This window comes from Plecotus auritus (genome assembly GCF_963455305.1).
Source record: "Plecotus auritus genome assembly, chromosome: 1".
Lineage (NCBI taxonomy): Eukaryota > Metazoa > Chordata > Mammalia > Chiroptera > Vespertilionidae > Plecotus > Plecotus auritus.
The window spans coordinates 112,449,346-112,463,761 of NC_137770.1; the positions used below are offsets into that span (position 1 = coordinate 112,449,346).

Sequence of the window (14,416 nt, forward strand, 5' to 3'; positions counted from 1 at the left end):
TCAGGACACTAATGAGTGTGAAAGGGAGTGCTGTTATTGTTTACTTCAGGGCAACAGGGGCAAACTAGGATTGCCCCAGCAAGCCAGAACATGTGATTATTCTACTTAAGGAACTTGCCCAAGTTCACACAGCTAATCAGTGGCACAGCTACATTCTGAACTCTAGGCTTTCTGACTCCAACCATGTTCTAGCCCATCTTATTTTGGAATGTCTCGTCCATATTAACTAATTCCCTGCAGGGTCACAGAGAGCCAGCCATTGCTCCACTGAGGTGTGTCCTAAGCGCGTCAGCATTTCACTGACCAGTGGCATGGGCCCTTGCTATGAGCTCCTGTTTGCCAGCTTGACATGGCATGCTCCTTTCTGCTGAGGCTGTGCTGTCATGACCAGCTCAAAGACCAGCTTGCCATGGAGGCAAGCTTCCTGTGTGATGGCTGTGGTGTGGGCCAAAAAGGCACTCTAGTCCCTGGATGAAGCTGTTAGTGTTTGCTGATTCAAGAAATTTATCCAGTCTACCTCCAAGAGACTTGGAGTCTAGATCCTAGAGAGAACAGAGACGAGTAAGCTGAAAATGGCAGCGGAGATTGATCAGTGCTGCAAAAGTCACAAAAGCCTAAGAGCACCTAGGAGGACGCTCAGCCCAGATGACAGGAAGGAGTCTTGAGCAAGGGCTGTCAACAAGGTTCTAGGATGAGTGGGGTCAGAGAAGGTAAAGGGCCTTTGGGGTATGGTATGAAAAGATTTGGGAGAACATGGCATAAGTGAAGAACTGTAGGTATAAACGTATGGCTTTGGTGTCACACAAATATGCCTTTTGAGCTCTGGTGTCTTAGATTTGTCCTTGGGAACATTACTTCATTTCTCTGAACTCTTGACTTGTCTGTTAAATGGGAATTCTACTTACCTTGCTAGGGGTTTGTGAGTTGTAAATGAATACACGTATTCAGAACACTATTTTTTTGTTGTTAGTGATGTAGATTTCAGATCAAGAGATTTACATGCTATGAATCTTGTAGTTCTGACATTCAACAAATGACTTAATACCCAGATGATATTTTAGAGTGAGGACACCCCCTGAAAATGAAAATCTTTTATAATTTAATACTTAAGATTTTTATTCAATTTAGAAGTAAGAGTTTAAAAGTTGAGTTGGCATACCCTGGCAAAGTGAGGGCTTTGGCATACCAGCCCTTAGTACTGGGAGGCTCAGGCTGACATCTGGGCAATCCCAAGCCAGGACTGGCCAGCCCCTCAGCGGGGCTGATTTCAAGTTAATCTTCTGAACCTTAGGGACTTTGTGCCCAGGGTTGTTCCTGCCCTGCAACTCAGGATGGTAGTTTCTTAGATTGTGAAGGAATGTAGAGTGTGCTCACTAGAGTGCATTACTCAGCTCCTCTCCTTGGCTCTGTTCACATTTTAATCGTGAAGAAATTTGTGTCAGAATAGTCGAAACCATACAATAATAGAAGTGAATTATTATTGTCCTTTTGCTTCTTTTTTTGGGATTATTCCCAAAGTTATTTTGTATCTCCAAAAATTCATTAACATCTGTTAATTACTGAATTATTGTGTTAAACATATCTGTTGAAGTTTTGTGTGTAGTAGATTTTACACTAGTAGGGAAATTTTCATAAGAACTTTCGTTAAAACTTGCCTCCCATATTAATAGCTATTATTAGCTTCTGATTTTTTAGTGTGTCTTACATGATTTCAATGTAATTATAATAAGAGCTTAAAAAAAGAAAGAATTTTTAGTGCCTTAGGAGTGTCTTAGTGAGAATATTGTGATGAATTAGATAGGTATGAAAATGCCATGTTAAAATTGACATCCAAGTTGTAACTTCAATTTACAAGCCTTCTTTGTGCCTTTCATTACATAGTGCACAGACACACTACGTGAAGATCATCCATTGATACTCTTGCAAAGTATCAGATAATCTTCCCTTTAAAAGATAACTTTGCCATAACAAAAGAATACTTTAAAAACAAAACAAAACACATCACCTCTTGAAATTCAAGCAGATTAACCAGGAGATTCTAAATTAACGTTGGCTGCATTTTCTATAGCCCCCAAATACTCTTACCCCAAGAATAGAGTACCGTGGAGTCTTGGTGCATAAAACCAGGACATTCCCTTAATTAAGGGCTTTTGTTAGTGTGATTAGCAGTCTTCTTGTTTCACACAGGCTCAGGGCAGGTGATTTTTATGGACTCTGCACTCTGATGCTTGATAGCAAGAGTACTGTTCTTCCGATGAAGGAGGTTTGGGACTATGAGTGGTGACTTTTATATATGGAAGAACAAGGAATTTCATTGTAAGAAGAAAGTGTTTTTATATTGTTCTTGCTTGGTAGTATTCACATTTCTTGCTAAGACATTTTTCCTTTGTAATCTGGTCTGAAGTTTAAGGGGATGATGTTCTTTGGAAGAATTTTGAGCCCTGTTTAATTGTTATTGTCTTGTCACCATTGTTTTCCAGCATCCTCCAGGACAAATAGCAAGGAAATACAGCTCCTGCTCCACTATTTTCCTAGACGATAGCACAGTCAGTCAACCAAACCTCAAGTATACAATTAAATGGTGGGTATACAGATTTTTGCTTAAATGAATGCTTTTTCTATTCCTGATTGGTTGGTTGTGGGGTCTGGCAGGGGGAGGCCATTGACTATGGAAAATCTTTTTAAAAAGTGATTTTGGTAGTTAAAATGTGGGGTGTTCAAAATATTTGTTAATATTACCAGTTAGGTAAAGAGACCAAATTTTGAAATGATTTTAAATGTAGATTAAAGCATATTTTTTATTTTTTTGCATACTTTCTACCTTCCCACTTTTTATTAAGGCTATCCTTGCACGACTCCGCTAATATTTTACCTTCAAAATAAAATGGGATTCCACTTTAAGACTTGGGGCTACAGTAGAAAGCAGGCCTGACATAATTGAAAGTGTCCTTGCCCACAATCAATATCTGAGTTCTGACCTCGGCTTTTGTCACCAAGGGGTGAGGGTTTGGATAAGACTCTTCTTTTGGGGATCTTATTTTCAAGTGAGGTTTAAGGGAGGAAGGGGAGTCTTGATATAAAATCCTTCCCCTGTTGGGCTTCAGTTTTTATATTTTAAAATGGGAGATAAGAAGGAAGGAACACTGGTTTTTCCTGTAATGTTCCCACTAGCATTTTGATAACAAGAGATCACAGAGAATCTGATGTGCCAGGGTCTGTGGTCTTCAGCTCATCTGTGAAAAATCTGGGGTATTTTATCTCTATACTTAAGAAAATACACATTTAACAATAGTGCATAGTGGTGTTTGAGGTAAGTGTTTACATTGCTGAATAGGAAGTATTCTATCTCAGTGTGCCAGGTTTTCAGGCTTAGAAGCCCCATTCTGAATGTTACCTACCACATGTGACAATTAGTCACAGCCTCAATCAAGCAGTGGGGACTGTCATGGTCTTCTGTGGATAGGGTTCACTCCAGGAGGAAGGTGGAAGTTTGACCACTTGGAGAGAGACTGCCTTCTCTGCTGTGGGGTTGGTATTTCTAGGATCTAAATGGAAATGTGGCTTCTTCCCTCAATACCTTGGTGTTAAGGGCGTGGTAAATGAAGAGTGGGCATAAACCCAAACAGTCAGCTACTATAGATGGGAAGAGGTGTGAATATGAAAGCTCCACAACACATGCCGTTGGCTGAGCCACTTCCTGCCCTGAGCCTAGACTTATTTGCCGGGAAGTGGGAAGTATAGCGTTTCCTAGAGTAAATGATTAGCAGTTGTGGAGAGGAGTGGAAAGCCCTGAACGTCCATGTACTATGTGGCTGTTGGCATCTGCTCAAGCTCTGGAGCCCAGAGCGAAAGCCACTAACTTCCTTTAATCCTGGAATCATCTTCATGGGGAGAGCAAGGCAGAGGAGTGGAGCAGTGGGAACTCCTGGGATTTACAGATGGATCTGAATCAGTTGCTCAATGGTTCATCCTTGGATGACTTAAAATCGCCACTGGTTGTAACATGGATACTTAGGAGTGGGCAGGGAAACTGGGTGACAATTTGATATTTTAGTGTCAAGTCTGGGAGGTGCAATGCATCTTAAGTTACTTAAGTTACAGCTATGCATCATTTAAATCAGTGGAATCAGCTCTGGCTGTGCCTGGGAGTCACCTGGGAGCTTAAAAACACACTGACGTTTGATGTCTCGCCCCACAGATCCAGTGTATGGATTTTTAACCCCTCTAGGAGATTCTAATAGGCAGCCAAGGTTAAGGACCCCTGATATAAGTGGACAGCTGTTTCCTCTTCCCTAAAGTTCCCTTGAAAGTCTTAAATAAAATGTTTTAAATAAACTGTAGGTTAATACATGGAGGGAAAAGAAGCTGAAAAGCTAGACCAGTTAAAAAGGCTGACTTGAGACAAAGCAGTGTGGATACTGTAGCTTCCCTGATCCAAAAGACATTTTCTCTGCACCACCCAAATTTCATATTCTTTTAGTCAGTAGCTTAGTTGTTTTAAAAAGTGCCCTGTTTTATTTATTTATTTATTTATTTATTTATTTATTTATTTATTTTAAAAGTGCCCTGTTTTAAAAAATGTACATGTTGGACCTGCGAGCCCTGAAAATACAAGGGGGTAGGGAAGATGCTAAGTCTGAATGCTCTCATCTTCTAAAATTTTTCTTAAACCATATCCTACTCCTGTCTTGGTTCCTTCCCCCTAGACATTAAAATTGATTATACACTCATTAATAAAATAGTAGTTCAACTTTATTGTGGACATGGTGAGCATTTGTGGGCTGAACTTGCTTCTTGAAAACTAAGTATTATTTTGTTTCTTTGAGGAAATTCTCTGAGTTCTATACAACCAATTTATATTCTTATTTTTAAAAGAAAATGCTTCTGTAAATTGGTGAAATGCCAAAATGAGCAAACACATTTACAAATTTTAGTTTACTGAGTTGGGGGAGGGTTGGGTGCTATTCTAACAGTGAAAGAAAAGCCTAAATATAAAAAGTTTGGGCCCTCTCTCTGTGTTCATTTTTTTTTCATAGGCATGTTTTTTTTTTCTTCAATATTTTTAAAAATTGATTTGAGAGAGAGAGAAGGGTGAGGGGGAGAGAGAGAGAAGCATTGATCTGTGCCTCCTGCATGACTGCCACCAGGGATCAAACCCTGAAACCCAGGCATGTGCCCTGACCAGGAATCGAACCCACCATCTCTTGGTGCATGGGATGACGCTCAACCAACTGAGCCACACCATCCCGGCCATAGGCATGATTTCTTGTTGGAGAATTTTGTTTTCCTATCTTTCCCCTAAATACCAACGGCTATGATCTGAATTTAGTGTTCACCAACCAACCCCTCTCCCAAATCCTATAAGGAGCAAAGGGATGATGACCAAGGAAAAGGTGTTGGGGGAGGGCCCACATTTACACAGCTGGCCAATAGTGCATGGCCCTGGGCCTTTGAGCATCAGAGAGCACTACTTACCCACCTGTCTTTATCTCTATGGTTAAGCATCTCTTGATTTTTAGATGTCTTAGGATCCTTACATGCTTTGCTGATTTAGTTCTAGGTAAGAAGTAAGACAAGTACAGTGCCAATTATTACAACTTATTCTGTTTTCTTGGTCAAGAAAATAGCATTTCTTTCCTCCTAGTTATGTGGCAAAAGCATTTAAGTAAAACCTTTGATCCAAATATACTTCTGGTTTGGCCCCTGCCTATCTTCAGTGAAACCTCACCACTTTCTGAGGATGTGGCAGAACTGACTAGGCCTCCAATGCTAGACATTTGGACTGGAGCTTGACACCCGAAATTGATTAAGTTTTCAGCTTGACTGCCTTTTTGCCCCCAGTAATCACTTTCTTTCAAGTTAGCCAACAAAACTGCCCCATGGAGCTGGACTGTACATGCATTCTCAGCTTGATTTTCTCACTTTTTAGGATATGACCTGGAGTGGAAATTCTCCTTCAGAGTGGCTCTATTTTTCTTGGAAGTCTGAGGCCACAATAATGTCCTATCTTGTTTTTGGCTCTGGAGGTTTGGGTCCCTGAAGATTTTCACTCTATCTACAGAAGCCAATAGACCTCTTGAGATGGAAATATTGATAGGGGAATCACAATAATAATTTTAGTTTTAGAACTTTGAGATAGTGCTTTTATATATTCCATTTGGTTATAATAACAACTTTGTGATGTAGGTTGAATTGTCCTAATTTTATAAATGAGGAAATGAAGGCTCTGAAAGATGAATGAACTGTAATAAATGAATGAGCCAGATTTGAACCCAGGTTGCTTTGATTTCCAATTTAGTGATAGTTTCCTGTGTCATACTCCCTCCCAAGGAAAACAAGAACCATTTTTTCCCTCAAACAAAGTGACTAAACTAATCACTTCAAGCCAAATCGTATGAAGCATTCAGCTTAAATCTTAACATTAGATTAGAAGAGCAATCGCTACAGCATGAATAAAACAGTAATTTCTTCCTTTTTTCCTGGTGCATCATGGGAGAAGGAAAGGGCACAAAACTATTATCCAAGTCAGAAATCCTGGCATCTGGTGTCTGAGCCCAAATTTTCTCATTTGTAAAATAGAATCAGTAACATGTATTTTTTCTTTTTTCTTTTTTTTTTTTTTTAATATATTTTATTGATTTTTTACAGAGAGGAAGGGAGAGGGATAGAGAGTTAGAAACATCGATGAGAAACATTGATCAGCTGCCTCTTGCACACCCCCTACTGGGGATGTGCCCGCAACCAAGGTACATGCCCTTGACCGGAATCGAACCTGGGACCCTTGAGTCCGCAGGCCGACGCTCTATCCACTGAGCCAAACCAGTTTTGGCAACATGTATTTTTTCATGTATGTGAAAGCACTTTGAAAGCCATATTATTATTTTTAAAAAATTCTGAAACCTTTTTACTTCAATTACAATTATTTCATGAGCTTAGATTCTTTTCAAAATATTAGGAGAAAGAATATATTACTCTTTGCTCCTGAATACTTTTAACAATTAGCTGAAATTATTTGAATGAATAGATCTGGAAAGAGATTTGGAGGAGTATTAATTTTCTTGTGATACAGTGAGATTGGCTATTGTCATGTTAAGTTATTGGTAAACCTCTGAGCTAGTGGAATCCAGCATGCATGTCTAAGTTTCTAAGTGGGTGCCTTGGATGGCAGTTTCTGTGCTCTTGAGACCCAGAACGCAATCTGATAAGACTTGTTACCATTGTTCTTGGTAGCCTAAGAAATGAATTTTGGCCTCTTCAGTAAATTTTAGAGTTAAAAAAAATTAGTGGTAGGAGCAAACAAAAAAAAAAAAATAGTGAAAGGAGCTAGTCAGTTTACAAAAGAGGAAATTTTAAAAATTGGCCAGTTGATATGAATAACCCTGCCAACTTGATAGGTTCTCAAAGAAACTCAAATTGAAAACAGGTACACCACTTTTTAACCTACCCTGTTAGAGAACATTTTGTCAAAACGTATAAGGTGAGTATTAGCAAGAGTGAGGTGAAACAGACACTGGTGGGGAAGTCTACTGGTACAGTTTTTTTGCAAAGATATTTGTTAGTGTATGTGGGGAGCCTTACAATTATTATGACTTTAGATTGAGTAATTCCAATTACAAGATGGTCTCTTATGGAAATAATGTACACAGGTTGCACACATATTTATCTCTGAGAATATTTATTATGCTGTTAATTTTAATTGCAAAGTATTAGAAACAAATGTTCACTAGGAGGGGAATGGTTAATAAATTATTCAACAACTATATGATAGAACATAGCTATTTAAAATCATGTTTTTAAAGACTATTTTAATTGTAAGGAAAATGTTATTGAAAATAAAAGTAGAACACAAACCTATTTATTTACACATATAATGTATATAATCTATCTCAAGCTAATAGTCATCTTTGGGCAAAAGGATTATTTTTATTTATACTTTTTATGTTTTCTAAAATTTTCATCATATGGATATAATGCATTTTATAATCAGAAAGGGGAATGACTTCATTAAATTAAGATCTTTTAAAATGTAAAATAAAATTTGAAGATCGTATAACAAATAGGAGTTGCAGTACCATTTCAGCAAGTGAGTGAATAAGTAGACCGTTTGCCAAGAGGTTATTGATTTAAGGGGAAAAATATCAAACCCCTGTGAGTGATAGTCCCATTTTTCTGGTGGTTACAAAGAAACCACTACATTTCTAAAATAGTAGGTACTGATTTGGAGATTTCTAAAGGTGTTTAATTTGTACCACCTGTATTTGTACATAGTGCTTGTATTTTACAAGTGAGGAAAGCTTAAGATTTCAGGTAGTAAGAGAAATTTTTAAATATCACTTAAAGTTTCAGTATTTCTGAAACAAGAATTAATAATTTCTAGAAATGAGTACCAGATTGATTTACATTAAAGAGATCATTTTTTAAATCAGCATTCTAACTTAAATGGAACTGTTCACATGGATTGTTTGACTTTTACTTAAATTTAAATATCAGACTGATGTCAGATAATACATAACATTTGAATATGCTTATGAAACATTGAATTGCATTTTATTTTACAGTGTAGCTCTCGCAATATATTATCACATCAAAAACAGGTATGTGGATGATTAATTTTGTGCTAAAAACATTACATTTTATGTTTTTTGTTTTTTTCCTATTATTTTCTAGTTGCTTTGGCCTTCATATTTTCATAGGTTTCTAAAATTAGTATAATTTGCCAAAACTTCTCAGGTAAGTGCTGAACTGCTTCCAATTCAAAGGAAACTAGATGGGTGTATATGTTTGAAGTTAGCAAAACAAAGCAAAGCTTCTTGATAATGTTTAGCCTCCTCTTTACTCTTTATTTCCTGAATAATTTGTTTAAACAGTCTATCTTTTATAAACTATTAATTTAAAAATTTATTGTATGCTACATTAATATAAAAAATGTTTAGTGTTTCAATTCAGTAGAGGAAATTTTGGGTTGAATTTAGACATAAATTATATTAATGGAGTAGAAACCTTCTCTTTGACATGAATATGAAGATAGTTTAGTTAATTTAATAGGGAATCATAGAAAAATCATTTAAGAATATACCATTAACATTTTATTTGAACACTAAACATTAAAAGTACATTCACTTGCCATTTAAAAAAAAATTTCATGGTTTTATTGATTTCAGAGAGAGGAAGGGAGAGGGAGAGAGAGAGAGAGAAACATCAATGATGATAAGAGAATCATTGATGGCTGCCTCCTGCATACCCCCCACTGGGGATTGACCTGGAATCAAACCCTCACTTCTTGGTTCCTGGGTGGACACTTAACCATTGAGCCACACCAGCCAGGCCATTTGCCAATTTTTTTAGGTAGCATCAAGACTTTAGTTTTGAGCATGGGGCATTGATTAGATAACCAAAATGACTTTCTTTTGTAAGCCACACCTGTAATTTATCCTTTTCCACAGTGGTTTTTTTTTTTTAAGTCAATATCAAGAAAACGTAAGACATGCAGAACAATCTGAGCATAGAATCTTTCAGGTTTTGACCACACAGTGAATTTATTTTTAGAGATGGCCTCTTATTGTGTCTTTTTTAAAGCACCCTTCTTCATTTTCATAAGAACAAAGCCACTCTCATTGCAGTCTTATTTCATTAGGTGACATTTACATATGTTATATGAATCTAATAAAAACAGGTTGCGTTAAAGAATGAAAACCCAGTAATGCCCTGGCCACTCTGGCTCAGGTTGGAGCGGCATCCTGTGCACCAGAGGTCTTGGGTTCAAATCCCAGTCAGGTTTTGACTTAGGTTGCAGGTTCCACCCAGTTTGGGACAGGTAAGGGAGGCAACCAATTGATGTATCCCTCTCACATCCATGTTTCTCTTTCTCTTCCCCTTCCTTAAAAAAATTCAACTCAATGTATTTGAAGCTTTAATTGGCTTTATTAAATGATTCATGAATTGGGCAGCATTCCACCTAGCAGCTAAGAAGGGAGTTTCAGGTGTTAAAAGAAATGGAAAGTTTGTGGAGTTTTTTTGTATTGATTTTAGAGGAAGGGAGAGAGAGACTTCAATTGTGAGAAAGAAACATGGGTGGGTTGCCTCCTGTCAGGGATTGAACTGGAAACCTGGGTATGTGCCTTAATCAGGACTCAAACCCTGCCACCTTTCGGTGTACAAGACAACTCTCAACCAACTGAGCCACACTGGCCAGGGCAAAATAGAAAGTTTTTATAGGCAGAAAGAGGGTGGGACTAAGACGTTAAAAGAGTGGATTATTTCAGGCAAGGATACCTTTATTTAGGGAAGGCAGATTATCTCATTAGTGCTGACAGGAAATTCCAAACCAGCTTAAAATTCCACTCCTGAAACTGCAGTTAGGTTAGTTATTAAGTGTTGGTTTGGTGACATAGCTTAGCAAAAGTGACTCCATTTTGGCCTGTTTTTGTTGTTTGTTTTAAAAACACTGATGTGACCCATTTCTGGGAACAAGCATGGCCACCTCATGGTTGGAATGGATCTCAATGGATGGGCACCACACTGCCTTCAGTGTGTTTTGTGTTTTTTTTTAAAATATATTTTACTGACTTTTTACAGAGAGGAAGGCAGAAGGAGAGGGATAGAGAGTTAGAAACATCGATGAGAGAGAAACATCGATTCAGCTGCCTCCTGCACACCCCCTACTGGGGATGTGCCCACAACCAAGGTACATGCCCTTAACCGGAATCAAACCTGGGACCCTTCAGTCTGAAGGCTGACGCTCTACCCACTGAGCCAAACCTGTTAGGGCCCTTAAATGTGTTTTGCAAAAAGGGCATGGGAGAGTTGTGATAAGTCAATGAAGTGGAGATTAGATGACAGAGCTTCTTCTGAACAGTCTTATGGGAAAATAAAAATATCTGGAGGTAAACACCTGGAAAGGAATTCTCTGTAGTTACATTTTCCTGTATTGTAATTGTGATTCATGGTTCTTTATGGTGCTTGAGAATTTTGGATTTAAAAATTTATAAAATGAAGGCTGTTGGACCTTTAAACCTTGACCAGAATAACATATCAATGAAAGTATATGTTTTGTCTTGCTGCTTATTTCTATGATAGTCGTTCAAACTTCTAAAACATGTAAGTCTTAGATAACAATGTAGTACCATTCATGGAACTCAACTGTGTTTTCAAACCAACCAGTTTTGCATTAGTATCTCGAAGTGATTTCTCAGTTCTTAGACTGTTACGGATACCAAAGTTAATTTATAGTCATATCTGATACTAAGAGCCAACTTTATAAGTGCTTACTCTGGCCACCCCAGGCAGCTCTTTACATGCATTATCTCATTTAGGGTTTTGTGGGGGGGTTTTTGGAGAGAGAGATGAAACATTAATGATGAGAGAGAATCATCGATCGCCCACTTCCTGCACATTCCCCTACTGGGGATCAAGCCCGAAACCCAGGCATGTGCCCTGACCAGGAATTAAAACACGACTTCCTAGTTCATAGGTTGATGCTCAACCACTGAGCCAGGCTCATTTAGTTTTTATAATAACTTCCTGAGGTGATACTGATATTGAAAGGAATTTTAGGGACAGGAAAGGCAATTCTAGGGAAGTGGGGTCCATGGGAGAGGAAGGCATGCATAATGGGCGGAGACAGCTCCAAGCCACCAGATTGCTTATCTTATATTCACAGAGGATGGAGGAATGTTACAAGATAAGAGGAACAAGAAGGGGGGAGGGCACTTGGTAAGCTTTAAGACTTTGAAACTGATACCATGCAGGAAAGTAGCCAATTAGAAAAGCACGAGGGAATATGAATTAAGGAAGGGTCCAATTAGAAAGTATAATGACAAAGAGCTCACAGCATTTATAAACCCAGAGACAGACTCAGAGGATCAGATTTTTTCCCATTCCGCATTTTTGCTAAACATCTTGTAGTCTGTGAATTTTATTCTTCAAACTTCGTAGGACAAGAACCCCTTAATAGGACAATGAGAGTCCAAATTCACCATTCTGTGTCTCAATGTATCTCCATTTTACAAATAGAGAAACTGAGGTACAGCAAGGTGAAATAATTTGCCTAAGATTACACAACTGGTAAATTGGGGAATGGGGAATTGAACCCAGGCAATATACCACCGAGACTTTTAATCATGTGCTTTACTTGCCCAATGGTGATAAACTGGGCCAAAAGTAAGTGAATGGAAGTGAGAAAGTCCAACTGAAAAAGTGAGCATTTGTAAACAAGCATGATTGACATACAGATTGTACCCTTCTTGGGATGAGGTGGCATTGACCAACTGCAGACTTTCTCCTTGATAAATCATACTGGTCATACCCCTGGGGCTGGTGATAGATCCATTAGCTTGGGAGAGATGATGCTGATCAGCTAAGGCACATAACTTAATGGAGGTGAAAGGAAAATCCATTTCACGGAGGAGTCATTTTAGCTTAAATTCTTAATCCTCATTTATATTTTGAACCTACATTTTCATTTTTAAAATTACTTCTGATGAATGTTTCTTGAGAGTGCTGCAGGGCCTTACTCATCAGAAAAATTGAACAGGACTGAACAGCCCAAAGAAGAGGGGTATTGATTGGGCCAGGCTTTGTCTCTCCCATAGTACCTTGAGTAATCTTGCAGAGGCAGTTAGTGAGGTGAGGCTATGGGCTGATTTATCATAGCTGGGGTTCTTATAAAAGGAAGTGCACCAGAAGGAGACATCTTTTTGAGACTCCACTATCAGGTCCTACCTGGTTGAACCTGTCTTTACTGGCGTTTATCTAAATCAGAGGTGGGGAACCTTTTTTTCTGCCAAGGGCCATTTGGATATTTATAACATCATTCCCAGACCATACAAAAGTATCAACTTAAAAATTAGCCTGCTATATTTGGTCAAACATTTAATTAACTCACCCCTAATGCCTTGGCAGGGCCAGACCAAAGGATTTCCAGGGCCGAGGCCTGAGGGCTGGAAGTTCCCCACTCTTGATCTAAATCTTTGCTACCTGTGTTCCTGCAGGCTAGTGAAAATAAGCACAGGTATGAATGCCCAAAGCTTTAAAAACAATTGGTAATGCAAATTGAATTGTTCTGTTAAGATCTTTCTTTCTCTTTTATTTTTGTGTAGACAGTAAATTCATAGAGCAGAAACTGTAGTGTTTACCACCGTGGTTGTGTGTTAGGGACAGGTCTGGAGTCTTATACCATTCACAAGCCTAATTGACTTTGGAAGCACAAACTATGGAAATGATATGTTGTTACCAAAAGCAGTGGTTTCCAAATATGGTTTGTAAAGAAAAGTTTTTAGGCAAAATTCAACAGATGAAAAGCAGAGCTGTCTATGGTGAGGTATGAATAGTACCTGCAGGACAGCTGCCTGAGGCACTGTGCTTAGAGTGAAAGCCACACTTTACATGGCTCATTTACCAGCCTGGTAGCAACCAGCCTTGTTTTATTTTTTTTTAAATAGATTTATACGTTATTGAGTTGAGCCTTTCTATGCATCACCTCGTTTTTTCAATACAAAATTGTGAAACTCTTAATGGTTAAGTTGCATGTTTTTAAACACTTCAGATTAATCTCTAGGATACATTGAATGTTCATCTTACCCTTAGACTTCTTGTCAACCATAACATACTACTAGTTTAAGCAGATCTGTCAGCCTTTGCTCAAGAAACAAGATGTTAGGTGGGGCAGGATGGAGGGAGTCAATGGGGCGGGGTGGGGGGGAGGGATGACATCTGTAATTTCAACAATAAAGATAAATTTAAAAAACACATACAAGTTGTTAAATTTAGATTTGGTTCATTTGAAAACTCAGAAAATAAAAATTTGAGTTCTCACACAAGTTAATTTATAACCTTTATTTCATGGACTGTTCAAAATTATCTAATACTGTACCTAAGTAAAACAAATTATTATTCACTGCCTTCTGTTTCTTCAAATAACAGTTGAATCAAAATATATTTTATTTTGAAGGACACTCATTCTTGCAGAAAGTAAACTCTATTTTCTATTAATTTTCCCCACCAGAGACCCAGATGGAAGGATGCTCTTAGATATTTTTGATGAAAACCTTCACCCTCTTTCGGTAATCTAATCTCCTCCTCCTCGTGTTTTGTTATATTGTTTAATTATTTCTCTTTTGCTCTTATTGGGTGGCCTGCCATCTGAAAATATTTTTTCCCCCAGAAATCCGAAGTGCCACCAGATTATGACAAACACAACCCAGAACAGAAGCAGATTTACCGGTTTGTTCGGACACTGTTCAGTGCTGCTCAACTGACGGCTGAATGTGCCATTGTCACTCTGGTGAGTGCCCTCAGGAGACTGCCCATCCGGTAGTTGAGTGGAGTGGTGCACAGGGACTCTTATCAGGTATCCTAAGGACACTATAGTTTCTCTTTTGGATATTCGAGTAGGGATCTCCTAAAAGAGGGTATAAAG

The 14,416-nt window shown here is 38.3% G+C and overlaps 1 protein-coding gene across 3 annotated transcripts in view; it reads left to right on the forward strand.

The window, feature by feature from the left end:
• Positions 1 to 14,416, forward strand: part of CCNY (cyclin Y) — a gene marked incomplete at its 5' end in the record, with an annotated part of 221,320 nt that overhangs the window by 148,043 nt on the left and 58,861 nt on the right. For all 3 annotated transcript variants that reach the window (XM_080645034.1, XM_080645035.1, XM_080645036.1), the window contains 4 exons: positions 2,481 to 2,581; positions 8,559 to 8,594; positions 14,003 to 14,060; positions 14,162 to 14,281. In XM_080645034.1, the coding sequence (XP_080501160.1) occupies positions 2,481 to 2,581; positions 8,559 to 8,594; positions 14,003 to 14,060; positions 14,162 to 14,281 (315 nt within the window). The remainder of the gene's footprint in view (positions 1 to 2,480; positions 2,582 to 8,558; positions 8,595 to 14,002; positions 14,061 to 14,161; positions 14,282 to 14,416) is intronic.